The 27,444-nt window shown below is 44.0% G+C and overlaps 2 protein-coding genes across 13 annotated transcripts in view; one reads left to right on the top strand and one right to left on the bottom strand.

Moving 5' to 3' along the window:
• Positions 1-19,586, top strand: part of ZXDC (ZXD family zinc finger C) — a 49,101-nt gene extending 29,515 nt beyond the window's left edge. Inside the window, exons 8-10 of one of the 6 annotated variants that reach the window (XM_074340454.1) lie at positions 6,424-6,590; positions 8,908-9,009; positions 17,973-19,586. In XM_074340454.1, the coding sequence (XP_074196555.1) occupies positions 6,424-6,590; positions 8,908-9,009; positions 17,973-18,059 (356 nt within the window). In that variant the 3' untranslated portion in view covers positions 18,060-19,586. Of the gene's footprint in view, positions 1-6,423; positions 6,591-8,907; positions 9,010-9,470; positions 9,607-17,972 lie in introns of those variants that run through there. The other 5 variants (XM_074340455.1, XR_012498825.1, XR_012498826.1 and 2 more) reach the window with 5 other exon arrangements.
• Positions 19,587-19,878: 292 nt separating this feature from the next.
• Positions 19,879-27,444, bottom strand: part of CFAP100 (cilia and flagella associated protein 100) — a 62,843-nt gene continuing 55,277 nt past the window's right edge. For 5 of the 7 annotated variants that reach the window (XR_012498827.1, XR_012498831.1, XR_012498828.1 and 2 more), the window contains 4 exons: positions 23,629-23,764; positions 22,268-22,473; positions 21,080-21,663; positions 20,092-20,143 (listed from right to left, as the gene is read on the bottom strand). Coding sequence is in view for 2 of the 7 variants with exons in the window: in XM_019719405.2 (XP_019574964.2) it covers positions 20,030-20,143; positions 21,080-21,173; positions 22,268-22,473; positions 23,629-23,764 (550 nt within the window). In the remaining 5 variants the exon portion in view is untranslated. Of the gene's footprint in view, positions 20,144-21,079; positions 21,664-22,267; positions 22,474-23,628; positions 23,765-27,444 lie in introns of all 7 variants that reach the window. The other 2 variants (XM_019719405.2, XM_074340459.1) reach the window with 1 other exon arrangement.

The raw sequence follows: 27,444 nt of genomic DNA, 5'->3' as shown, positions 1-27,444 counted from the left end.
GCTTTTCCAGGGTTTTGGGTAGGTGGGGTTAGGCAGCTGTCAACATGATCTGCCACATCAGACGATCAGAGGAGAACCACATTCTCTTCCCCAATGCCAAAAAAAGCAGCCAATAAGTCTCAAATCACTGCTGATTTTTAAAAATTACAAACTTTAATCAGCTAGGAACCAAAATATTTCCCTATAATGGAGAGCAAGTTAGACTAACAGCCTCGTTTTCAGTGGGGAGATAAGTTCCCATTATAGTCAGAAGAAGAGGCAACCAAAGCAACAATGCAATAATATTGGACACTTTTATAGAAAGTTTAGAGAAAAATAGGTAATCAAATACAAAGGAAGAAGTGATTATCAGTGACAATGATCAGGCTTAGAAAACCCAAGGGAATCAACTCAAATAATTAGAAATAAGGATGCATAGGTAGCTAATTGTATAATGAATATTTGCATATATCACATTAGTAGCTTTTCTATTAAAACAATAATGAAAAATAGGTCTCATAATGACAAAGTAATAAAGCATTCTGGGGTCACCAGTGGCAAATACCAGAGGTGCTAAAAAAAAAAAAAAAAAAAACGTATACAAATGGACACTGGTCAACGTTGTTCAAGCAGTAGTTTGATGTAATCAGAAGTGTCTGGATGCTCATGGTAACCACTTTGAGCACCTCTTGTAATTGCAGAAGTCAAACGTGACTTGTATTCATCTTTTGTTATCTGTATATATTGAGTATTACAATTTTAATACAGTTTTCCTTTCTTAAAATGTGTATACATTTTTTTGGCACCCTCTGTATACTGGGCCTGGATGAGGTCCTGCTTAAAGCCTACCGTGTACTTTGGATGGAAACACTCAGTTCTTGTTAATTTACGTTTTTGTTCAGTTCTTTTAAAATCCCTGCAAAACACCTGTCAGTTTTAAGTTCATCTTGAAGAAAAACTTAGTGGTGAGAATCTCCATGCAGGCTTTGAAAAAGAAACAGTGTGGGGGAGACCGCCGTGCTATGACTAGGAGCAATGAGGAGTGTTGGTGATGAAAGCCTGGCCAGTGTCCTGCAGAAGAGCGGGTCAGCAGGACAAATGGGGATAGCTGGATTGTGGCACGCAAGTCGTTAAGCAAAGGACCAGTGTTCTGTAAATGGTCCTGATAACAGTTTACTCTTTGGAAAAAATAAAGGTGGATTTTTTTGTGCACTTTCCCCTGCAGCTCCACCACCCAGAGAAAACCACTTCCAATGTTTTAATGTTAAACATTTTCCTATGTGTATAAACTACACCTGTTACTTAATTTTGAAGAAATGATACACAAGTTTTTATCTGCTTTTTGCTATTAACATGAATATTTTTCATTGTGAATAAATATATTTGTATAGTACATCTGTTCAGTAGCTGTGTAGGACTAAACACATTAGGAATTGAGAGAAGTAACCCCTAGTGCCTTCCACCATCCATAATACGTAATGAGTCAAATCTCCCATCCTCAGGAGAATTGGGGAAATAGTTACTCAGATTTGTTTTGTTTTTGAGTTTTTTTATTTTTTATTACAGGTATACAAAACAAGGTAATAGACATTTATACCCCTCACAAAGTGATTACCCTCCTCCCCCAATCTACTACCCTCTTGACATCGTATATAACTGTTACAATTCCACTGACTATTCCGTATGCTGTACTCCACATTCTATGACTATGTATATTAAATTATAGTTGACATTATTATTCAGCTTCAGCTTCAGGTGTACAGTGCAGTGGTCAGGCATCTACACTGCCCATGAAGTGGTCTCCCTAACGAGACTAGTGTCCCTTGAATACTAAGCAGGTAGTCTGCTGTGTTCTGTGGTTCAATGAGGAACCCCAGTAGGAAAGCCTGCATAACCCCAAAGTTATCAGGACGCCCCCCTATATACAAGATGTGGGAAAGGGAGGCATTTGAGCCAGTGGTGTGGAGGATGGAGGGCTTACCGAGTACCCTTGAGGCCTGAACCATCTTCAGAGCACATCTCTCCCTGCGGGTGATGAGTACTTGAGTTGGCACTGAATTCTTACTGTCAGCATAGGGGCATCTTCAGGTGGTCTTCACAGTGGTAGAGGCGGTGTCTGCAGCACTTCATCTGAGCCAGGCTCTGTGCCGCTGGCCTCAGTTCTCATAGTGGTTCTATGAGGTAATGTCCTGTTGATGAGTCTGGGAGCTCAAGGTCATGTGGCTGCATAGTCCAGGTCACTTTGATATTTAATGCCCATAGGATTCTCTTTATAGGTCTACTTACCAGAAACTTCCTCACTGGTGGGATTTACACTTCTCTCCCCACTCTTTAAAGTTACCTCGCACAAATCAGCGTTGTGGGTAGATGTTAAGAATGTTAAAGCAAAATTCAGTTCAGTATGACAATTACCTTGCTCTTCAGGAGTTTGGGGATTTCCCACCGTGAGAAAGGAATTTTTGACTTTTCTTGTGATTGGCTTATTACCTGGGTCATGTTGCATTTAGTGCCATGACATCTTCTACTAGTGAGAACTCATCTGTAGTGTCATCGTGGAGTTCCATGTAGAAACCCTGCGTTTGCTTAACATGCCTTCAAGCATCCTTAGATAGATGGGCTTGCTTAACTAACTCATTGAGTGTATAATTAATTTTTAGCCATCTTAAATGTTGATGACACATTACCAGATAACAAGGTATATCATTTGGGATCATGTAATAATACCCTGCCCCAATGACTCCAATAGGTAAATGTGTTTTCATTTCTTGAGCAAGGAGACTAGAGGCTGCCTGTGGGGCAGGTGGACACTTGGCACCCCGTGGGGGTCAGGTTCCCCCTCTCATGGCCCTGCTTTATTCCCTGGGAGCCTCTCACAGGTGCTGACGGGCAGTGTTCACCCTGGGTTCCAGGACCTTGGATGTATCAGAAGACTTTCAAGGGGGAAGCAGGCATGGATAGTTTTAAAGGAATCAACTTTCAGATTGTCGTCTTCCATATGTAATCATAGCTAAAAGTGAATTGCCTGGGAAAGTACATTTGAGCCAAGGAGTTCTGCAGGTTCTCCTGTCCACCTTTCCTTTCACAACATAGGGTGTGTATAATAATAAACAATAATTTTCCAGAGCACCAAACCCAGGACACTTCAGAATGCTGGTTTTAGGGAAGCAGGTGTCTTGTATAGATTAATACAGGCATCAAAACTGCCATGAAGCCCTGTTGCCAGCTTGCCCTTTCTCATGCAGAGATTTTTTTTAGAGGTGAATGCTGACATGTTCTGAACTGAAATATATTGTATACGAGGGGTCAGTCACTGGGGTTGGGGGGGGGGGCGTGGACCAGTTTTCATTGTTCCCAACCCTCTTCTGCTGTTGTCATGGAATGAACTGCTTTTTAAGGAGAGTCCCGTGAAAGCAATAGCATTCATATATATAAGCATGAGCAGAAGAACTGAATTCAGTTATTCTCATTTCATCCCTAGGGTGAGTTAGTAACCGTAAATAAAAATAACCTGGTGGTAGAGCATTTCAAGTCAGTGGTAGTGATTCTTTTCAATGTAATTATGGTGTCTGCAGGATTACGAGATTTTCAGATACTAGGTTAAAGATACAGACTGAAAAGAGAATTTCCATGATTTCTTTCAGGTTAAGTGTGTGCTAATATAGTAGTTAAAACAGTTTAGTTTATGATATGTCATAAAATATTCTAGTTATAGTCAGTTTTATTTCCTGTTATAAAATTAATGCTTTTACATCCTCTTAACAAAAACAGTCATATTCTAGTTACTGACTAGTTTTTTTTAGCAGTGTTTGCTCTTTCGTTAAGTATAAAGGAAACAATCATGATGTCATAGCAAAATTAGTGGAATTTATTTGTGATTGTGTACACATGATTTTAACTTAATTTCCTCATAGTTAAAGAGCATACATGCTAGCACACATTTAGTGAAGGAATACAAGGCTTTGATCACATCTCTCAGACTATGACCCACACAGTTGGCATTGAGTCATTAAAAAAAGACATAAAATAATGTATTTTTTAAGTTACTTTTAAAAGTAGGCAAGATTTAAATGATGCATATCTAATAATTATTACCTAGTTTTATAACATAAAAATAAGAGAAATCTGAGCCACTTCTCATTATTTAATTTTAAAAATATTTAGAAGTAAGCCATTTCTCTTATTTTTATGTTATAAAACTAGGTAATAAATATTAGATATGCGTCATTTAAATCTTGCCTACTTTTAAAAGTAACTTAAAAAAATACATTATTTGATGTCTTCTTTTAATTCATTCCATAATGGTTTTTATAATGTTCCTTGAAACATGTTTCAATATGTTTATTTGAATTAAAAAATGAAGTCGGACCTTTTATCAGAAATAAGCATATGGTGGCCAACCATCCTGATGGTGAAGACTGACCAAGCTGCTTGGGCTTCGTGGCACACCCTAAACTGAATGAGATGAATCTGCAGCTGCAAAGTTGTAATGAAATTATATTTAAAGCACATGAGCATTTTATTTAAAAAAATATTTTTTTAATTGACAAAAATATATGCTCACCATGTCTGACTTTAGCAGTAAGTAATACACACAGACATATCAGCTGCCTGGAAAACAAGCAGCCAGTTGTACTCTTCTTGATGCAACAGTACATCAAGTACTGTTCTTGATCTTCAGTACAATTTTGCTTTTACTACTTCATGATTATCAAAGTTTTAATGTGTTTTGTTATTTGGATTGGGTTTACATTACTAATAATTGCAATGGTAACTCAATTTTTAAGATGAATTTTAATTCCTAGAAAGTATATTTAAATAAATTTTTTAAATAAAATTTCAATTTAAGTACGTATTTTCATTACAGGGAAATGTGCTAGGGTGATAAAAGACTTCAAAGCATAACAGCACATTCAGGTAAAATTCTAGAGGTGAGTGGAATAGCATACACATTCCAGAAGAATAGGAAGTGACTAGAATTTCTGTTACAGAAGAAAGAGTGAATTTCATGCCCTAACACCTCACCCTGCTTCCTCACCCTAGTCCCCTCCATGCTTTGTTGTCTGAAAGCCAATAGAGCAATTACTGTGTATCCCCGGAAATAAGACCTAGCCGGACCAAAAGCTCTAATGCGTCTTTTGGAACAAAAATTAATATAAGACCTGGTCTTTTTGTGAGTGATGTGGGAGTGAGGTCCAACCACCAATGAGATGAGCGGGGTCAGGAAGCAGCAGACATGATGCTTCTAGAGGCAGGTTGTGCACCTCTGGAGCTGGAACCTTTGGGCTCAGGTGGCTTTGAAACCTTAAAGTAAAACCTGCTGTAACAAAAGACAACTTGCCCTGTGTAGTAGAATGAACGTTCCTGTTTAAAACAGAAACTAGAGTGTAAAAAACTTAAGCAAAGAATCTAGCTGCTCTTTTTTTTAAATTTTTTTTTCTTCAAATCTTTAGATCAGTTAGAAATTTTCATGAAGAAATATTTTCTAGAAATTTAGCAAGTCCTTCAATTTCATTGGTTTCTTTTCATTCAGTTCAAACTTGAATACTTTCAGAGTAACTTGAATGATATTCATTATAAAATTATCTTTATGAAGCCATTCGTGTAAATGTATCCAGAGATGTCTGGACATAGCAATAACCAGCTAAAATTCTGTGGCGCTTACTGTGAAAAAAGCACTGTTCTAAACTCTGGTCACATATTTATTTATTTAGTACTCACAAAACTTTGAGGTAGGGACTGTTCGTTCCCATTTTATAGGTAGAGAACACTGAGGCTAAAGATTATGTTACTTGTCTAAGGTCAGGTAGCAGAGTCAGTGGTGGAGCCAGCCAGGATTTGAACCTCAGCCACTGGTTTCCGGGGTTTCCTACTATTCACAAACCATGTGAGTGTCAGAAAAACCTTTTCTGGATGTCAGGATTGTTATTTTCTTCTTTGTACTTAATTTTTTTAAAAAGCCTATTTTTATGAAACCAAAGAAATGATTTTTGGAAAGGAAGCTGGACAGAAACAGTCTGAAGCAGTTTGCAGCCATTTACCATGTGCCGAGGTGCCCAAGGGTAGGATTTGATGCCCTGCTTTCATTCTTCGTTCCGTTTCTGTGATTATGCTGCTCCAAGTGGTTGGTTGTGCTCAGTGGTCTCAGATCTCCTGAGTGCCTGGAGCTGTTGGAGTTGGAGGGTAAGAAAGAGTCTCTATACTCAAGAAACGGGCAACTGGGGTCTGATTCCTCTGTCCAAAAGTCACGTATGATAAGTTTGCTAAACTTTCTCCTGTTTTTTTCACCTCTTACGTCATGACTCTTCCCATTCAGTAATTTTAATTCTGCAGGGCTGTGCAGAGTGACATGTAATGGGAAGGCTGTCTCTCCCAGAGTGTGGCCTTTGTGAAGGCAGGGCCTGAGCAGTACACTGTATATTGCATTGTTGGTTTGTTTCATTTTAGGAGCCTTGGGGTCAATTCAGAGGAAAATGAAAGACAACAAAGTCAGTCCTATTCACTTGCACGCGAGCCAGAGTGGTTGGTTGTGTGGGAATCTTGTGCTCAGCGGAGGTCTGCCAGGACCAGCTTCAGCAGCCTGGTTGCAGTGTGTTCAGGTCCAGTTACTGAAGGTAACAGCCATTGAGCCGGGAGGAGACAGGCCATAGGGGTGGCTGGGTGAGAGCTGTGGGCAAGGCCTCAGTCCTTCTGTCTACTAGTGTTCCTTCCTTTCATGAACGTCCTTTCCCCCACCCTCCTTCTAAGTCATCCCAAGTCCTGTTTTGTATCCTTAATGATCTCTCCATAACTCCAGTTTCTCCTTTCTTTCCACGTGTTGCACTACATTTGTCCAAGCTCCAAGCTTTTATCTTCATTAGGATTGACACATCAGTGTCAGAACTTTCTGTGTCTGATATCCCCCATATGGTCTGTCTTCCGTACCTTGCTGAGGTATAGACACAGGTTCACCCCTGCCTACGGCCTCCTTATAGTTGTCCTGTTGGGCTGCCCGAGGATCACCACCGACAGGCACTGCGCTCCTGCTTCTGGCCATGTGGACTCCTTGTGGTGCTTGGCTCTTAACGCTGCTTGCCCCTTCCCAGACTTTTTCTTTCCACAGCAGGAGTCAGGGGGCTTTGTCAGGCAGCATTGGTCACTCCCATCTCGGGACTGCTTGTGGCACACCAGACGACGTACCCTTTATATGTTAAATGTGCTAGCTTTTTTTTTTCCTTCTCTATCAAACTGAGCCCCTCAATGGCAGGGCCAGCCACGTTTTAGACTGTGCCCAGGACCCAGCAGGTGTCTGCAGCCACTCCACGAACGCTTGTTGGACACATTCACCTCCATAGTTCTTGTGTATCGCTTTATTTCCAGTCTCATTTTTGAGGAGCCAGAATAGGGAAGTAAGGTAATTTGGGTTTTAGGAGTGAAGAGATTTGAAAGCTGAGGATATGTCCCTCTGACCTTGCCCAATTGTGTACCACCTCTTCACTGAGCATCGTCTATGTCCTCGGCACTCTGGGGCCAGAGAGCACCATGTGGCTGTGGAGGTCCAGTTAAAGACATCAGAGGACATTCGAGTCCTGAGCTGTTCTGATTGGGGAGGAGGGGAGTCCCGTCCGTGGGGTCTGTAGTACTGGGAGAGGCTCCTGAAGGAGATAGGACCATGCTGGCTGTGAAGAGTATGTAGGATTCTGATGGGTGAAAGAGGTGGGAATGGACTGGGTGGAGCTTGGGGAGGTCCTGAAAGATGGGTCTAGTGAAGCTGTTAGTAGCAAACCAGAGAAGCTGATGTCAGGGTTTCGTGGGGGCGGGACGTGTCTGCAGAGATAAGCAGGAAAACATGTCCCTTCCTTCCAGGTTTGGGGTCGGGTTTGGAGCAGGAAAGAGATGAAAGACTCTCCCAAGACAGAGGCAGTGGAGGTAGGGGAGACCTGGCCTAAGCTTCTGAACATGGTTAAGGCTGGCTGGTCAGAAGTGGAGAAGGCAGGATTGGAGGTTTTGAAATGGAAACTGCGGGGAAGCTGGTACCACTGGCAGAATAGGAACTACTTGAAAAAGGAGTAGTGGCTTTTTTCTAAGAGACATGCAGTTAAAGATGTCAGCTTTGAGGCAGAGAAACCTGGGTTTAATCCCTTATCTTTCCCTTACTAACTAGTATAGTCTTGGGGAAGTAACTTAAGCACTCTGGACCCCTGTTTTATTGTATATAAAATGGGAAGGATAGTGCTCAGTGCTTGATACACAAGGTTCTTGAGACTGGAAGGAACGAGAGATGGTAATGGTGGCAATGGCACCAGGAGTTGAGTGGTGGGGGCTGTAGGCGGCCATGGCTGGATGTGCAGATAGAAGACGGTGAAGTGTTAAGCATTGTACCTTTTCCGAATTGGACCATTAGGGGCCTGGTAGCCTCCCGCTCTTGCTAAGACTTGTGATCTCTCTGGTCCCTTCCAGCTTGACTGAGGGCTGGGGCCAGGGCAGAGGTGAGTGTACTTGTGTGGTCTGAGAAGGCCGCTGGAGAGCAGTGAGGCCATGCAGGGAGGGACACTGGAAGGCTCGACCCGAGTTCAGAAATAATCCATGGGAGAGAAATTGGCACTTGGACTGAGGGGAGGTATATGAGTGTGGGAGAATGCCCGAGAGTTCCAGAAGGTGGGCCTACGAGTGAGGAGCAGCCAGATGGCAGGTGGTTCAGGCCTAGCTTAGCCCAATGGGCCTTGGACTGAGATCAAGGGGAGAGAATGAGGACCAGGAGGAGGGGCAAAGAAGCCCCTGATGCCAATTAGTTCTGAGTCCTCAGGCCTCAACTGGTTCCAGGTGGTTCCTTACCTGGAATACAGTGGGTGGGACTGGTTTTACTGTGTATCATGATGACAGGACTCCTCAGGCTGAGGTAAAGAATGCTGCCATGCCCGGTTAATAAAACATGTGCTGTTGCCTCCCCAGGACGACCCTTCAGGTGAAGGAGTCTTGCCGTTGGTGCTCAGCCCACAGCCTTCCACCTCCCACCCCCTGTTCGCCATCGGTTTGCCCGTCTATGTACTCCAGGTCTGATGCTTTACAACTCTTTGGGTTTGTTAGTAAGACTGTCATGAAGCTTCTAGCTTCTGAGGCTGGTCACTAAAGTGGGCCTCAGCTGGAGACTCATTGGGTTGGTTGCCAGGATGTTTGCTGTTTTCTAGGAAAGGTGGGTAAATGGCCAAGAAATAGAAGTCTAAGAATAAAGCTTAGATTTGCTCATCATTGTTCCCCCTACTTGTAAATAAGGTGAAATATACTCTCAAAATATTTTATATGTAGAAATTCTAGTCACTTTCTCCTATGGGGAATAAGCTGGCCAGTTTCAACGTGTGAGAAAATAGACTCAGACAGATTAGTTTGCTTATGAGTATAGGTGGCTGTGGATAATTCAGATTTGGATATAAAATAATGAAAGTAGCTTATCAAATTTCTAACGATTAGGCTTAAATATATATATATATTTTTTTTAATCTTTTTTTTTTTTTTAGTTTCAGGTGCACAAGACAAAGTAATACTTAGACATTTATCATTTATATCCCTCAGACTGTGTGAATCCCCCCTCCTCCCATCCACTATCCATGTGACATTGCACAGAGCTATTACATTTCCTCTGAATCTATTTGTAATGCTGTACTCGGCTTCTTGTACATATATATATATATATATATATATATATACACACACACATATGTGTGTATATATATATATATTTACACACATATATATGTGTGTATATATATATATATATATATGTGTATATATATACATAAACTTGTAGTTGATATTCATTATTGTTCAGCTTCAGCTTCAGGTGTACAGTGCAGTGATCAGGCATCTACATCATCCCTGAGGTGGTGTCATTCAGGGTCTCTGGTCCCGCTCCCCACATAAGACCGCAGGATATGGTGAGGCCAAAAAGAAACACCCACGGAGCCATAGGTAGGGGAGTCATACTACTATAGTCTCACTGGAGGCTGGATTCACACGATGTGCGACCTGCTGTCCGCTTTTCTGCCAACTGACCGACGACTCTCCTCAACTCCAATCCCCAGCGCAGCTGCGGCAGTTATATTAGTGGCCAGTGGCTCAAGGGTTACAGCTGACGGCCAACTAGCCACAGCTGATGGCCATCTACTACCTGAGCCAGCACCTTTCCACAGGAGGCCGAGAGCCTGGAAACTGCTCTCTGGGGCTCTGTCCCCACATGTGGTCTCCCTAATGAGACAAGTGTCCGTCGGATACCCTACAAAATCTTTACAACATTATTGATTACATTCCCAAAACTAATTTTCAAAACCCCGTGGCCATCTTGTGGTTACTGACTGTTTTCTAATCCCCTCACCTTCCCCCTTATCCCCACCCCCCCTCCCATCTAACAACCCTCAGTTTTCCTCTGTCTCCAAAACTGTTTCTGATTAGTTTCATTCACTTACTCTTTACTTTAGATTCCGCATATAAGTGAGATCATATGGTATTTGTCTTTCTCTGTCTGACTTATTTCACTTAACATAATGTTCTCTAGGTCCATCCATGTTGTTGCAAATGGTAAGATTTCTTTCTTCTTTATGGCTGCGTAATACTCCATTGTATAAATGTACCACAGTTTCTTAATCCAGTCATCTACCGATGGGCATTTTAGTTGTTTCCATGTCTTAGCTATTGTGTATAGTGCTGCAATAAACATAGGAGTGCATAAAGTTTTTTGAATTAGAGTTTTGGATTTCTCCGGATAGATACCGAGGAGTGGAATTGCTGGATCATAAGGTAGTTCCATTTTCAGATTTTTGAGATACCTCCATACTGTTTTCCATAGTGGCTGCACCAATCTGCAATCCCACCAACAGTCCACAAGGGTTCCCTTTTCTCCACATCCGCGCCAGCACTTGTTGTTTGTTGATTTATTGATGATAGCCATTTTGACTGGGGTGAGGTGGTATCTCATTGTGGTTTTTATTTGCATTTCTATGATGGTTAGTGAGGTTGAGCATTTTTTCATATGTCTGTTTGCCATCTGTATGTCCTTTTTAGAAAAATGTCTCCATGTCCTCTGCCCGTTTTTTAATTGGGTTGTTTGTTTTTTTGGAGTTGAGTGAGTTTTTTTATAAATTTGTGATATTAACCGCTTATTAGATATATCATTGGAAAATATCTTTTCCCATTCAGTAGGATCCCTTTTTGTTTTATTGATGGTTTCCTTTGCTGTGAAAAAACTTTTTAGTTTGATGTAATCCCACATGTTTGTTTTTTCTCTTCCCTTGCTCCAGGGGATATATCAGTAAAAATCTCACTCCGAGTAATGTCTGTGAAATTTCTTCCTATATTTTCTTCTAGGAATTTTATGGTTTCAGATCTTACATTTAAGTCTTTAAGCCATTTTGAATTTATTTTTTTCTTTAAATTTAGTGATTTATTCTTTTTTTTTTTAATTGGGGAAGGGGAACAGGACTTTATTGGGGAACAGCCTGTACTTCTAGCACTTTTCTTTTTCCCAAGTCAAGTTGTTGTATTTTCAGTCTTAGTTGTGGAGGGTGCCGCTCAGCTCCAGGTCCAGTTGCCGTTGCTAGTTGCAGGGGGCGCTGCCCACCATCCCTTGCGGGAGTCTAATTGGGAACCTTGTGGTTGAGAGCCCGCGCTCCAACCAACTGACTCATCTGGGAGCTCAGTGGCAGTTCAGCTCAGGTGCTGTGTTCAATCTTAGTTGCAGGGGGCGCTGCCCACCATCCCTTGCGGGACTTGAGGAGTTGAACCCGCAACCTTGTGGTTGAGAGCCCACTGGTCCATGTGGAAATCGAACTGGCAGCCTTCGGAGTTAGGAGCATGGAGCTCTAACCCCCAAAGCCACTGGGCCAGCCCCTTGAATTTATTTATTTATTTATTTATTTTATTTTATTTATTTTTATTTATTTATTTATTTATTTATTTTTAATTTATTGGGGTGACAATTGTTAGTGGAATTACCTAGATTTCAGGTGTACAATTCTGTATTACATCATCTATAAATCCCATTGTGTATTCACCACCCAGAGTCAGTTCTCCTTCCATCACCATATATTTGATCCCCCTTACCCTCATCTCCCACCCCCTATCCCCCTTTTTTGTATATGGTGTAAGGAGGTGGTCCAGCTTCATTTTTTTGCATGTGTCTGTCCAGGTTTCCCAGCACCATTTATTGAATAGACTGTCTTTACCCCACTGTACATTCTTGCTTCCATTGTCGTAGATTAAATGGCCATATAGGCATGGATTTATTTCTGGACTCTATTGTGTTCCATTGATCTATGTGTCTGTTTTGATGCCAGTACCATGCTGTTTTGATTACTGTAGCCTTGTAGTATAATTTGATGTCAGGTATCATTGTACGTCCCACTTTGTTCTTATTTCTCAAGGTTGTTGAGGCTATCCGGGGTCTTTTATGGTCCCATACAAATTTTAGGATTGTATGTTCTATTTCTGTGAAAAATGTTGTTGGTAGTTTGATAGGGATTGCCTTGAATATGTATATTGCCTTAGGCAGTATGGACATTTTAACTAGATTAATTCTTCCCATCCATGAACATGGTATGTGTTTCCATCTATTTGTATCTTCTTTCATTTCTTTCTTCAGTGTCTTATAATTTTCTCAGTACAGATCTTTTACTTCTTTGGTTAAATTTATGCCCAGGTATTTTATAGTCTTTGGAGCAATTGTAAATGGGATTGTTTTTTTAATTTCTCCTTCTGATGTTTCATTATTGGTATATACAAATGCAACTGATTTCTGAATATTAATTTTGTATCCTGCTACTTTACTAAATTCATCTATCAGCCCTAATAGTTTCTTGGTGGAGTCTTTAGGGTTCTCTCTATATAGTATCATGTCATTTGCATATAATGACAATTTTACTTCCTCCTTACTAATTTGGGTGCCTTTTATTTCTTTTTCTTGTTTGATTGCTGTGGCTAGAACTTCCAGCACTATGTTGAATAGAAGTGGAGAAAGTGGGCAACCTTGCCTTGTTCCTGATGTTAAGGGGAATGGTTTTAGCTTTTCCCCACTGAGTATGATATTGGCTGTGGGTTTATCATATATGGCCTTGATTATGTTCAGATATGATCCCTCTATTCCCACTTTCTTAAGGGTTTTTATGATAAATGGCTGCTGAATTTTATCAAATGCTTTTTCTGCATCTATTGATATTATCATGTGATTTTTGTTTTTCATTTTGTTAATGTGGTGTATCACATTCATTGATTTGTGGATGTTGAACCACCCTTGCATACCAGGGATGAATCCCATTTAATCATGGTGTATGATCTTTTTAATGTATTGCTGAATTCCTTTCGCTAATATTTTGTTGAGGATTTTTGCATCTATGTTCATCAGAGATATCGGCCTGTATTTTCTTTTTTTGTGGTGTCTTTGTCTGATTTTGGGATCAGAGTGATAGTGGCTTCATAAAAAGTGTTTGGGAGCCTTCCCTCCTTCTGGATTTTTTGGAACAGTTTGAGGATAATAGGTGATAATTCTTTTTTGAACGTTTTGTAAAATTCACCTGTAAAGCCATCTGGTCCAGGGCTTTTGTTTGTTGAGAGCTTGTTGATTACTGATTCAATTTCCCTGGTGGTAATCAGTCTATTCAGGTTTTCTGTTTCTTCTTGAGTTAGCCTTGGAAGGTTGTATGCCTCTAGAAAATTGTTCATTTCTTCCAGATTGTCAAATTTGTTGGCATATAGTTGCTCATAGTGATTTCTTAAAATTTTTTGTATTTCTGCAGTGTCTGTTGTCACTTCTCCTCTTTCATTTCTGATTTTATTAATTTGGATCCTCTCTTTTTTTTTTAATGAGTCTGGCTAAAGGTTTGTCAATTTTGTTTATCTTCTCTAAGAACCAACTCTTGGATTCATTGATCTTTTGTATGGTTTTTCTGGTTTCTATTTCATTTATTTCCACTCTGATCTTTATTATCTCCTTCCTTGTACTCCCTTTGGGCTTATTTTGCTGTTCTTTTTCCAGATCCGTTAAGTGTGAAGATAAATTGTTGATTAGTGATGTTTCTTGTTTCTTTAGGTAGGCCTGCAATGCTATGAATTTCCCTCTTAGGACTGCTTTCACGGCATCCCATAGAGTTTGTGTTGTCGTGTTTTCATTTTCACTTGTCTCGAGATATCTTTTGATTTCTTCCTTGATCTCCTGGTTGACCCATTCATTATTTAGTAACATGTTATTCAGCCTCCATGAATTGGTGTGTGTTTCAGGTTTTTTCCTGTAGTTCATTTCTAATTTCATAGCACTGTGGTCAGAGAAGACAATTGGTATGATTTCAGTTTTCTTAAATTTATCAAGACTTGTTTTGTGGCCTAACATATGGTCTATCTTGGAAAATGTTCCATGTGTGCTTGAGAAGAACCTGTATTCTGCAGCTTTGGGGTGAAATGCTCTGAAATCCAAGTGGTCCAATGTGTCATTTAAGGCCGTTGTTTCCATATTGATTTTTTGTCTGGAAGACCTGTCCCTTGTTGTCAGAGGTGTGTTGAAGTCCCCTACTATGATAGTGTTACTGTTAATCTCTGTCTTTATGTCAGTCAATATCTGTTTTATATATTTAGGTGCTCCTATGTTGGGTGCATACATGTTTACTAAGGTTATGTCCTCTCGTCAGATTGATCCCTTTATTATTATATAGTGCCCATCTTTGTCTTTTAATATGTTCTTCATTTTAAAGTCTATTTTGTCAGAAGTAAGTATTGCAACTCCAGCTTTTTTCTCATTTCCATTTGCATGAAATATCTTACTCCAACCCTTCACTTTCAGCCTGTGTGTGTCTTTTGATCTGAGGTGAGTCTCTTGTATACAGCATATACAAGGGTCTTGCTTTCTTATCCACTCAGCCACCCTATGTCTCTTGATTGGAGCATTTAATCCGTTTACATTTAAAATGATTATTGATTGGTACATAGTTATTGCCATGTTTAAATTTGTAGTTAGATTGTTTTCATCTTTCTTCTATTTACAGAAGTCCTTTTAGTATTTCTTGCAATGCTGGCTTGGTGGTAATAAATTCCTTTAGCTTATTCTTTTCTGGGAAGCTCTTTATCTCTCCATCAACTTTAAATGATAGCCTTGCTGGATAAAGCAATCTAGGTTGTAGGCCTTTGTTTTCCATCACTTTGAGTATCTCCTGCCACTCCCTGCTGGCCTTCAATGTTTCTGTAGAAAAGTCATTTGATAGTCTTATGGGAGTTCCCTTGTATGTAACCCTCTGTCTTTCTCTTGCTGCTTTTAGGATTCTCTCTTTGTCTTTAACCTTTGCCATTTTAACTATAATGTGTCTTGGTGTGGACCTGTTTGGGTTTATCCTGGTTGGAACTCTCTGCACTTCCTGGGCTTGTATGTTGGTTTCCTTCATCAGGTTAGGGAAGTTTTCGGACATTATTACTTCAAATATGTTCTCAATCCCTTGCTTCCTCTCTTCACCTTCTGGTATTCCTATGATGCGCATGTTGTTGCGCTTGATGTTATCCCACAGGTCTCTTAAACCATCTTCATTGTTTTTTATTCTTTTTTCTTTCTGTTGTTCTGTTTGGGTGATCTCTGCTAACTTGTCTTCTAAGTCACTAATTCGATCCTCTGCTTCATCTAACCTGCTGTTAATTCCTTCAAGTGAGTTCTTTATTTCGGTAATTGTGTTCTTTAGTTCTAACTGGTTGTTCATTATGATTTCTGTATCCTTTATGTCATCTCTAAGCTCCTTAAACTTTCTTACCATCAGTGTTCTGAGCTCTGTCTCTGATAGGTTGGTTACCTCTGTTTCATTTGATTCCATTTCTGGAGGTTTCTTCTGTTCTTTTATTTGGGACATGTTTCTTTGTTTCCCCATTCTGGCTGACTCTCTGTGTTGGCTTCGATGTATTAGGTAGATCCCCTAGAGTTCTTAGTTCTTGCTGGGTTATCTTATGTAGTATGTGTCCTTTATATTTGACTTGCACTACTTCATTCTTCTCCTCTGCGTGTGCTCCAAAGGTCACTCTTGTGTTGTGTTTATTGTCCTGTTAAAGAAGATCTTTAATTGCTTTTCGCTTATGAGTAGGTGGGGTTAACTCCTAGGCTGACTAGTTGTAAGACTTGGCTCTGCCCACCGATGGGTGTTCTGCTGCTAGAGGGTTGACTGCTGAAATGAGGCTTGGCCCCTATGGCCTCTTTTGCCTGTAGAGAATTCCCTCTGGGTGTGTCACTTGTAGGTCAAACCGGGTAGTACTCTGGTTTGATCTGGAGTTGGCCTCTGGGTGTGTTGAACCTTGCGCCTCTTAAGCTGGGCCCTGGTAGGGCAATTTCAGAACAAAGCAAATTACCAAGCACAACAACAACAAAGAAAAAATAAATACATTCACATGTAAAAACAACGGACAACCCACACTCAACACAGGCAAAGATATCAAAGATATAAAGACAAAGCAAAACAAAAAAAAAGCAGCGCCAGTCTTGCCTTAAGCCCACCAAGTAATCTCCAGGTTGTCCTCTGCTATACCAAAGAGTCCTCTGTGTATTGTGCAGGCAGAGTTGGTCACCTGGTGCCCAGAGTGACGTTGGGACTGCAGATTTAGATGAGTGGGGCTGAGGGGTCTGAATGGTAGTTTCTACAAAGTCAGTGCAGTTTCTGCTCTTGGCTGCACATGTGCACACTGAGAGTAGCACCACCAGCCCTTTGCCCAGGTCTCCTGAGTCTTAGGGCACTTCTCTGTGTGTGTGTGTGTGTATGTGTTTATGGCAGATTTCTGAGCTGCTGAAAGCCCAGAGCTGAGGCTGCTGCTTACTGCTGATCCCTGGGAGTGTCTCTGCATTTGTAATTGCCCTGCCCTAGGCAGGCCAGAAAAGGTGGTGGCTGGGGTGGAGGAGTCTTTTGTCTCCCAGCCCAGGAAAAATCACACTCTCCCCAGCCTCTTCCCTGGGTCAGAGCTGCATGCTGGTCTTCCCAGAGCCTGAGCACTAAGGCTCCTCTGTAATTTGACACTGCTCTTCAGTTCAGGGGCCAGTTTAAGTCTCTGGAAGGGCGGGGATAGGACTGGGAGAGTGGGGGGCGGGGCCCAGGAATGGAGTTTGTGTCCTTTGTCTGACCTAGGGCCCAGCTGGAGGTCTCAGTTGAGGTTATTGCCTCAAATGCTGGATATGCTGCCTCCTTGGTGGGAGAGATCAGCTGTGGGACGCAGGGAAAGAGCCCACCTCCTGGCTTTTGTGTTCTCTGTTCCCTCCTGGGATCCCCTGCCTTAAATGTATTTTTTAAAAAATCCATACAAATAGTAATTTTAGTTTTCTTGTATTCAAGTTTGGCCGTTAAACATTTTCCTTAATGTCAAAAATAAATATTGAATGACGTGCTGGTGTGATGAGGGGGTGGGGGGGGTCAGGGCTCCCAGACTGCTGAGATGGGGGTAAATTGGAAGGTGGTTTGGTACCACATATCCAGAAAGTCTCATCAGTGTCTACTGCATTCTATCTGGCATTCCACTCACGAGATCACGCCTAAAGAAATCAGGTAGGATATAAATAGCCCAATGCTGGTCGTCGTGGCCCTGAATCTAATGATGTAGGAATGTTTCTCTAGTAGGAGAAGATGGAATAGATGGGTGATGGTGCAGCCGTGTGGGAAGAAGCCTGGTCATCCACTGGTGATGCAGATAGACACCTAGTAACTGGGAAAGGGGCTTCCCACATAAAAAAGTAGGGGGAAAAAGGGTTACAAGTTAAACAAGGACAGTCTCATTTTTGAGAAAACGTACAACACAGTATTGAGTTTATTTTTCCTTATTTTTGTTTATATTTAAACTTCATTTTTCAAGAAACATGTTTAAAATAATGGGGGGAAACAAGTTCTTTTTAATTGAGAAAGTTCAGAAGCACCCTACTGGCTGGCCCTTCAGTTGGTGAGTGGCTGCAAGGCTACCTTCTATGAAGTGGTCCTGCACTGCCTCAGCACTTCTCTCTGCCCCCCTCACTACTCTGCTTTGTTTTGCAGGAGGTTCTTCCTGCAGCTGAAGGGGCTGCTGGGCCTGAGGACATGCACTGCACAGGCAGCACTATCAACCTGCGGAACCTGCAGTGAAAGCAGGCCTCTGAGGGCGATGCTTCTAGTCTGTGTCCCCACAAGATTCTGTTACGTGATCTTACAAACCACTTGGTTTCTGCTCAGAAGGCCAGCCTCATTCTTCAGAGACTTTTGGGTACATTTATTGACAATGTTTTTCTTACATTCTATCAGGAACCAGTTTGGGGCTGTATTATTTGAAACTGCCTTGTCCAAGTAAGTGCTTCGGTGAGGCAGGGAATGCCTTCCAAGCAAAGCACACACCTTTTCTGTAATTGCCTATGTCCATATATCCTTTGTCCTATTAGATCTAAGCCATGAAGCACTTGTTGCATTTAAAAGACAGACTTGGGCAGGAAATAGAGTACAGGTTCCCTAATGAAATACAACTTTATCTGTAGTAACCAGCTTTGGTGTTTTCAGCATTTGCCCTGAGAGAGATCTAGAAATCCTATTTTCCTTTTTTGAGAGCTGTGTAACAGGTCATTTCCAAACCCTTGGGTGGTGGTCATGGTGGGGTTGATTTTGTCACATTGTGAAGCAGAAGTGGGCCTGTTGTCACAGAAAGCCAAATTCTAATCCATGTTCTGGCAGACCAGGCGGGTAACTGCTGTGAGAGGAAAATACTGGGGGTGAAGTGGGCATATCGGGGCCCTGTTAGCAAGCCCTCCGTGTAGACGAAATTTCAACCATATAGTTTGGGGATGGTTGATTTAAAACTTTCAGAATAATTTTTCTAATTTCTGTATTTGGGTGTTACATTTAATAGTAATTTGACAGTGATTTATAAAGTAACATTCTGAAACTAAATTATGCGCAGGATTACAATGATGGCATGTCTATGTCTTTGTGGAGGTTGAAGATGTGCATATCATATTACTGTGTATTTTTATAGAGTAATGTCTGTCTTGCAAAAGGAGACGAGTTGATAACCTTGCACTATTTATTTGTTAGTTAACGGACTGGACATGGTCACTCAGAAATGCTGTGTTTTCCTTGTGCCTTTTGAAGTGTGTGTTTATTCAGATGCTATTTTGGTTCTTAGACTTGGAATCATCTAAATTCTGCCTGTCTGTTTCTTTGTTTCTTGAATTTTTGGACTTGGGCTTTTGGGAGTGACCCCAGCATTGCATTGTGACTCCTCTCTCTGTCCTGTTTAAAGGTGCCATCTACTTCAGAGTGCTTCTCTACCCAAAGGAATTCAGGCCCCATTTATAAGTGTTCTTACAGAACTCTGTGCTGCGTCACAGACTACAGTTCTGGGCCTACCTGGCACCTCATCTTCCAGGTCCTCCAGAAGCCCCCTCCTTCCACAAGGAGCCAGGCCAGTCTGCCAGTGTGACCTTGGAAGCTGGGTGGCCTGGTAGCCACACTGCACTGGCTTCTGAATGAGGACGTGTCACTGGACCTTTCTCCCGCATGTCCCCCAGTGAATGTCCACCACCGAGTGATTGGTACTGGCTGTTAGTTTTCTGGGCACTGAGGTTCCTTGCTGGCAATGGCTCCAACTCCTAGTGCAAATAAAAGTTTTTGTATAGTCACGCACTGAAGATTTTGCTTGGCTTAATTTAAGGAACTGTGAGTAGTGTTGAAGTCATTTTTTCCTTCAGTTAGTAGTATTAACCATTCTATATGCTCAGCTTGCTGCTTACTTTTGTCTTTTCATTGGGGCTAAGCCCCACACCACACCCCACAGTGGAATTGGCTTTTGTCGCTCCAAGCAGTCATTTAGATGGGAGCCAAGATGGGCTCCTCCCCTCAAGAATTTGCGTATAGTTAAATGATTCAGGACGGGTGCTAGCATTTGGTAACAGGGTCTGCCTCCTTAAACAGGCCTTAGACACCAAAGATTCATGGGGTTTATTTCACATGAGTAAGGAAATGTACAGCATGAGACCATGAGGGGCACAGGGATGCAGCCCTGACGCAGCCTTGCATGCGTCCTGCTGCCCTCTGTCCCGTGCCGTCAGCCAGACCAGCGGCTGCAGTTAGGTGAAGAAGAACAGCTGTTCCTGCTTGTCTTTGTCTAGGGACTTGTGCTCAGGCTCCTCCGAGGTTTTCAGGGCCGGGGGCTGGGAGCGGCATACCAGCCTTCTGCCTCTCTGCAAAGGAAGCGGACTCTCTGAGCCTCTGCCTGTGGCCTCAGTGCACCAAAGGTGCCACCTAGATGCCGAGGTTACGCCTCTGCCTCCAGCATGCTAGGAGGCTGTGGAGCTGGGGCTGTGGGGCCCTGTGGACCCTCTCAGCCTCTGGTCACTCCTGGTCAGCCACAGGCTGAGGGCTGGAGTTGCTGAGCTGACTGAGGATATGAGTCTGTCCAGCACTAAAGCCTGTGCCCTGGGGTGCCAGCTCCTACATGTGTGAGGGTCAGTGGCAGGGGGAACACCTGGAAACACAGATGGGAAATACTGGGCTAAACAGAGGGAACCTATTTCTTGCTGTGGGAGTTCTTGGGGGACCCTTCAGTGTCTGTCATTCCCCACAGGACAGTGGAAAGTGCTGGTCTGTTCCTGGGGGTCATGGCAATCAGCTTCGTTTGTTGGGGGCCATGTTCAGGCACGGTCCTGCTTTAGAGATCACACCGCCTGTTGCCAGGGCCAGAAGGCAAGTGGCTGCTCCTGCCCGTTTGCTGTGGGGTAGAAGTCTTGGGACACAGCAGTCAGGGGGGACACCTAGTGACGAAATGAACTTGGCCTGGGGTATAGGTTGTGTGGTGGGACCCTGGGGATACTGAGCTGTTCGTGCCAGCTCTCTGAGCTGAGGGCCTATACCTGGGAGGGCTGGGAAGGCATGGCCAGGCCAGTCACTGACTAGGAGTGTGTATAGAAGGGCTTCTGGAGGATGGGGATGGCAGCCCTTGGGCAGCAGGGGCAGTGGACCCAGGCACAGGAGACCCTGCTCCACACTGGTCTTGCTCTCATGGCCCTAGAACCCTTGTAATAGCATTTGCAAAGGCAGCCAGGCTTGGCTGGAAGCCCCGCAGTGCTTGGTCGTGGGTCCCTTCCCAGGCAGTGACTCCCCAGGGCCACCCTACCCACCTTCTTTTTGATCTCTGCCTGGGCCCGGGCTTGGGCCCGTTGCAGACGCTCCTCCTGCAGCTGCTTCTGCATCTTGGCCTTCTCTTCCCGGATTCTGGGTGGCAGTGGCAGCAAAAGATGGATTAAGGACTGGAGGGGCCAGGGGACGCTGCCAGCTCCTCTTCCCAGCTCTTTCCTGCACAGTCCTCAGGCCATGGCCTACCCTCTAATGAGAAAACTCCCCACTCCTCTCCACCCTTCCCTGCTAGGGCAGGGCCTTGGTTCTGCTCCTGCTCCTTGGAAGTGGGGGGGTGTCCCAGTTCTGGGCTCCTCTGGGAGATCATTTAAGGGTCATCATCTCATACACTCAGGAGGTCCAGGTTCCTGGAACCCCATCCCTGGTCACTGATCCACGTGCCCATGGCTTTCCCATTGTCACCCTTGAAGGCCTAGCCCCAGCAAGGTTAGTAGTCTTGTTTCCTTCCTGTCTGTATTTCTGGTCCTCGAACCTTTGCCCAGTGTCTGCTCTGAGTACCAGCGACACAGGAAGAACCCCTGTACTTACGGTAGAGACACATGACTGCAGATGGCTGTGTCTCAGGGCTCTGCACAGAAGTAAATGAATGAGGCAGTCCACAGGCCAGAGGAATCACAGCCCCTGGAAGTCACCTGCACCCCACTGGGCCTGTGGGGAGTTCCCGGGCCTCCTCTTGGAGGCCGGGCCCACACCACCCGTGTGCAGTGCTCTGACACTGCCAGCTTTGCCTTTATGCCCCTGCCACTGAACCCTGGGTCCCCCAGCTGCTTCCCAAGTCTCCGCACTTTCCCTACCCTGGGCTCTGGCAGTGCCAGCCTCTCTCCCTCCAATCCAGCCAGGAAAATGGCCATTGCTGTCCCTTGTCCTTGGGGGTGAGGCTGTGCTGGGCACACCTCCCTTTGGCTCCTGGGTTCCCTGACTCCCCAACATCCCTCTCTCCACAAGAGGGGCTTCTGTCACTGGGGTTGAGTTGGGTGTCCCCTCCAGATTCCCCCAGACCCCTGGCTTCTGGCTCTCCCAGCATGGGGCATGGGGGTCCTGTCTCTTGGTTCAGGAGCTCTTGGAGGGCAAGGCACCTGGGCCAGCCTGGAGTGGAAGAAGGGCTGTGGAGGGTGGCCTCGGCCTCAGGGCCCTCTCTGTGTGAGGCTGCTGGGCGGAGTCTGGGCCCTCACCTCTGGCGCCGCTCCTTCTCCTTGGCCTTCTCGGCCTGCTCAATTTTGACCTGGGGCACACGCTCCAGGTTCTCAAGCAGCTCATCCAGCTGTTGCTCAATGATGGTCAGCATCTGCACAGTGCCCAGGTTGGACTCCTGCTGGGTGCCGACACAGTTCCGGTATACATCCAGCACCTTGTGGTTCAGACTCTCCAGCACCTTGTCCTGCGAGATGGCAGGCCTCCATCGGGATTTTGCGGGCCTGTGCCCGCTCACACTCCATGGTCTACCAGGCCTCTTGCCCTAGGTGAGGTATGGTGGACCTCGCTGGGGCCCAGCCCGGCACAGGTGGGCACTCAGGAAGCATGGGGAAAACAGAACCTGGACACCTGGACTCTCCTTGGCGAGAGGTGTGACCCCCTCGCCCTCCTGTGGTCAGCCAAGTCCTGGGTTCCAGCCCTACAGGCTCAGGCCTGTGCCTCGGCCCCTTCCCCAGCTACCTCAGTGTGCCCACTGACTCCCAGTTCCCTCCTCCAGGGAGCCCTCCTGTTCTGCCCCTGCACTGACCTCATTTCCCCACAGGACCATATCGTGTGACCAACTTTCTGTGTGGCCCTGGGCAGATGAACTCCCCTCTCAGCCTGTTCTGACACTGAGAAAGCAGTTAATGACCCCTGCCGCACAGAGTAGGCCTGAGGCTTAAATGAGGGACAGCAGGCAAAAAGACTTAGGCGAGGCGTGCCCTGTGTTGTCTGGCAGCAGGCTGGATGCACTGGCCTGCTCATAGTGGCATCCCTTGTACCTGACCTAGTACCTGGCACACTCAACAGGAATTTGAATGAATAAGGAAGCTGGATCCACATGGCCCTTTGCATGCTGTTAGGAAGGGTGTGTGCCAAATCCTGGTCCCACTGCCTGGAACATCCCCGGCCTTCTGTGTCCTCAGAATTCTCTCACCCACCCAGCCTGACCTGAGGATGTGCCTGTCTTCCTCCCAGCAAGGTCACCTTCTGGGTACATTGTATATGTTTAAGAAGCAGACATATTTGTTGAAGGAATGGAGGAGGGGCGTTGGGCAGGTGAACAGCCATGGGGCAGAAATACAAAGTGGCTTGGGTTTGGGGACCAAACGCCTTCTCCAGCCAGTGCCCTTAGGTCAGGTCCACAGAGCCTGGAAGGTGGCAAGGGGCCACAGCAGCCCCAGAGCACAGCCAAGCCTGGGGTTTTGCTTCCCTGCTATCAGAGCTCCATGCACTGGGTCACATCCCAGAAGGTGCCTGGAATGGATAGCACTTCCCCACCCCTCCGCCTGCCACCAGTATGTGGCACCTGCACTCTTTCCACTCCCACGGCCCGCTAGCTGCGATCTGGGGGGCTTACCTCCTGAGCACCCTTGTACTTGCCGAAATGGAAGACTCGGGCTTTGAGCTCCAGCTCAGCGGCAGTCTCCTCCTCCTTGGTGATGGACATCATCAGTGTGGTGATCCACTGCTTCAGCTGGTTGACCTCCCTGTCCCTGGATGGGGGACCAGTAGGGCCCTGCTCACTCAGCACGGCCCTGGGCACTTCACCACTCTGAACCTGACACCCGGCCCCCCACACACACACCCCTGCGGCCGCTGTCCTGAGGGCTAAAGGACCATGACTGCAAAGTGCATGTCCAGGGGTCAAAGGTGCTGTGAGATGCAGCGGTTAAATTTATGATCTTTAACAATTGACACTAAAAAAAAAAAAAAAGTTTTTAGTATATGCACAAAGTTGTACATCATCACCATAACTTAATTTTAGAACATTTTTATCACCCAGAGAGAAACACAGTATCCATTAGCAGTCATTCCCCATTTTTGCCTCTCCTCTTACTTTGTCTCTTTCCTGGGCATTTTATAAACATGGAGCTATACACATGCCTTTTGTGTCTGACTATGATTCAACGCAATTTTTTAAGGTACATCTAAGTCACATATCAGAACTTAATTCCTTATGACCACATAGTAGTCCATTGTGTGGACAGACCACACTGCTGACCCACTCATCCATAAAAGGACATGGTGGTTTCTGCATTTTGGCTCTTGGGAATAATATTGCTATGAACGTTCACAGACAGGTTTTTGTGAAGACATGTTTTCAGTTCTCTTGGGTATATACTGGGGGTGCCAAAACAATGTATACACATTTTAAGCAATGTTATCTATGTATTACTTTTCGAAGTTGAATTACAGTAGCAATAGATAGTATGACATTTGCTCAAAAGATGGCATTAAATCAAATGAATGCTAGCGTCACCATGCAACAGACAGGACCGTCAAAGAAAATGGTGGAAGCACGGTTGTTTGAGAAGCGCAAGACCATTTTGAAGTATTTGAAATTTTAAAACGTTCTCCTGACTTAACACTCCTTGACTTCTATCTATGAGGGACCTAAAGGATGTGGTGTACTGTAGAAAACTGGCTACACTGGCAGTTCTTTGGGAAGAAATTGAAATGGTATGCGCAGCATACAAGTGGACACTTGGGTCAACGTTGCTCAAGCAGTAGTTCGCCGTAATCAGAAGTGTGTGGACACTGATGGTAACCATTTTGAGCACCTCTTGTAATTGCAGAAGTCAAATGTGACTTGTATTCATCTTTTTTTCCCCACTTTTTTTTATTTTATTAGTTTCAGGTGCACAAGACAAAGTAATACTTAGACGTTTATCATTTACATCCCTCACACTGTGTGAACCTCCCTCCCCCATCCACTATCCCTCTGACATCGCACAGAGCCATTACATTTCCACTGTCTCTATTCCTAATGCTGTACTCCACTTCTTGTAAGTATATACATACATACATACATATACATATATATGTATGTATAAAATTATAGTTGGCATTCATTATTGTTCAGCTTCAGGTGTACAGTGCACTGATCAGGCATCTACATCATCCCTGAGGTGGTCTCCCAAATGTGACACGTGTCCATCGGATACCCTACAAAATCTTTACAACATTATTGATTACGTTCCCCAAATTAATTTTCAAAACCCTGTGGCCATCTTGTGGTTACCGACTGTTTTCTTTTGTTATTGGTATATATTGAGTATTGCAATTGTAATACAGTTTTTTCTTTTCTTAAAATGTGTGTACTTTTTCTGGCACCCTTTATATTTAGGAATCGAATTGCAACAATCAATTTTTAAATGGTATAATAAATTTTATATTGGAGTTCCCCAAGCTGCAGTCCTGGCTCAAGCATGGGTTCATCCAGTGCAGGCAGCTGCACGCAAGTCCTCGTCATAGTGACCACATGGACTTCTGGCCACTTCGCCAGCCGTGCCTGGTAGGCCCATAGGTGTCCCCCTACCCTCACAATGATTTTGTGGCTATCCTTTTGTTGATAGAACCTACTGACATTTTCTCAACCTTAAGCAAAGTGTCATGGGCTGCTGGTGTTTTGCCCACTGGGGGTCCCATGGTCTGTCACATGCACTGCCACAGACATGCAGGCCACAGCCACACAGCAACCCCTTAGGCTGCACTCCTGCTATGGGGCCAAGGACAAACCAGAAGCCTGTGAGTGTGAGGGGTACTGAGCTGGTCTGGCTAGTTCTTCTAGGCCGAGGCTCAGAGGGGGTAGCCAGAGAGCCACATGCAACTCACACACACACCCCACCTGCCTGGGCACTGGTAGGGCACAAGCAGGTCTCCTAGGGTGACCACAGAGAGCACCACCTGGTGTCAGGCCCAACTTCCCTCCAACGCTGAGTGCCCACTGCAGGGACATGCATCCGGAGTCAGTGGTACATTTCATAAAGGATACATGCTTGCATTTGGCTTTAACCAAATTTTTAATCCTTAGCTTTCAATGGCTTAACTGGTCAGTGTGCTATGCTACAGCTGGCACTGTGCTGCTTCACTTCTACCCTTCTTTGTTATATGGACATGGTGTGGTGTTTTTTTGTTTTTCTATTTCTTTTCCAGGTGATTGGGATAATTTCCCCCTACTAGTTCTCTTTAAGTGTAAAATTATTGGGTCACAATCTTTTCTCCTCAACTAGATCCCACCTGCAATTTACAGGAAGTGCAGAGGCGAGGCACTTGGAACAAGCTGCTCAGTATTGATCCCCAGACTGGCGTGCATATCACTGGCATGTTTGTCAGAAATGCAGAGTCCAGGCCTTGCCCGGGACCTGCCCCATCAGAGACTTTATTTTACAAGATCCCTGGGGAAGTCCAGCACACAGAGTCTGAGGAGCACTTTCCTGCCAGAAAAATGACAGGGTTTTTCCAAGTGGACTGCAGGGGGACAACAAAATGGAGAGGGACCCTATAGATCAAAAGAGATTTAAAGACACAACCAAATGCAGAGTGTTATCTTGTTTGGATTCTAATTCAAACTTCTTAAAAACACCATCACTTATGGATTATGGATATTAAATATTAAAGATTACTGTGGTTTTTTTTTAGATATGATGATAGTATTGAGATTATGTTAAAGAGCCCTATCTTTAGAGATATCTACTGAAATATTTACAGATGAAATGATACAGTGCCTGGAATTTGCTTCAAAATAATAAAGGGAGATGGGGAAGTGAGTAGGGTCCAGGTGAAAGGAGATTGGCTATGAGTTGAACACTGCTGAAGCTGGTGATGGGACTGAGGACTCATTATACTATTCTCTCTATTTTTGTATGTTTATATGTTTGAAATTTTCTTAAAGCTATTGGGATGAATTGGAGAAGTTATAAGAAGTTTTTGAAAAAGTAACAAGAAAGAAGATTCCTTCATAAATAGCTAGAAACATATAACCAGAAAGTTTACTGGAGTGGTATTAAAGAAAACAACCAACATGAAATGTGAGTAACAGTCATTCAGAAGACCAAACAAAATAGAGTTTCTTACAGGAATAGCAGCAAAAAGAACAAAAACAAAATATTTTTAATACAGGAAGATAGCAGAGTAGGAAGCAGCAGGAATCTGTCTCCCCAATCTAGACAGCAATCACACTGGCAGAATCTGATAAAACCATTTTGGAATGCTGGAGTCTATTGAACACTTGCAACTTCCAGGGGAAGCCTTGGACAGTAATTGCAGTTAATTTCAGTCAATTTCAGCTCTGAGCATAGTAGCAGCTACCCAGCTAACACTGGCAGCCATGTAACAGGCCCCTGTGCAAACTTCCTGGAGCTGCTTGCACAGCCTGTGGGAGTTAGGGTGG

This window comes from Rhinolophus sinicus, linkage group LG09, assembly GCF_036562045.2.
Source record: "Rhinolophus sinicus isolate RSC01 linkage group LG09, ASM3656204v1, whole genome shotgun sequence".
In the NCBI taxonomy this organism is placed as follows: domain Eukaryota; kingdom Metazoa; phylum Chordata; class Mammalia; order Chiroptera; family Rhinolophidae; genus Rhinolophus; species Rhinolophus sinicus.
This window is presented reverse-complemented; position numbering and strand designations above follow the sequence as displayed.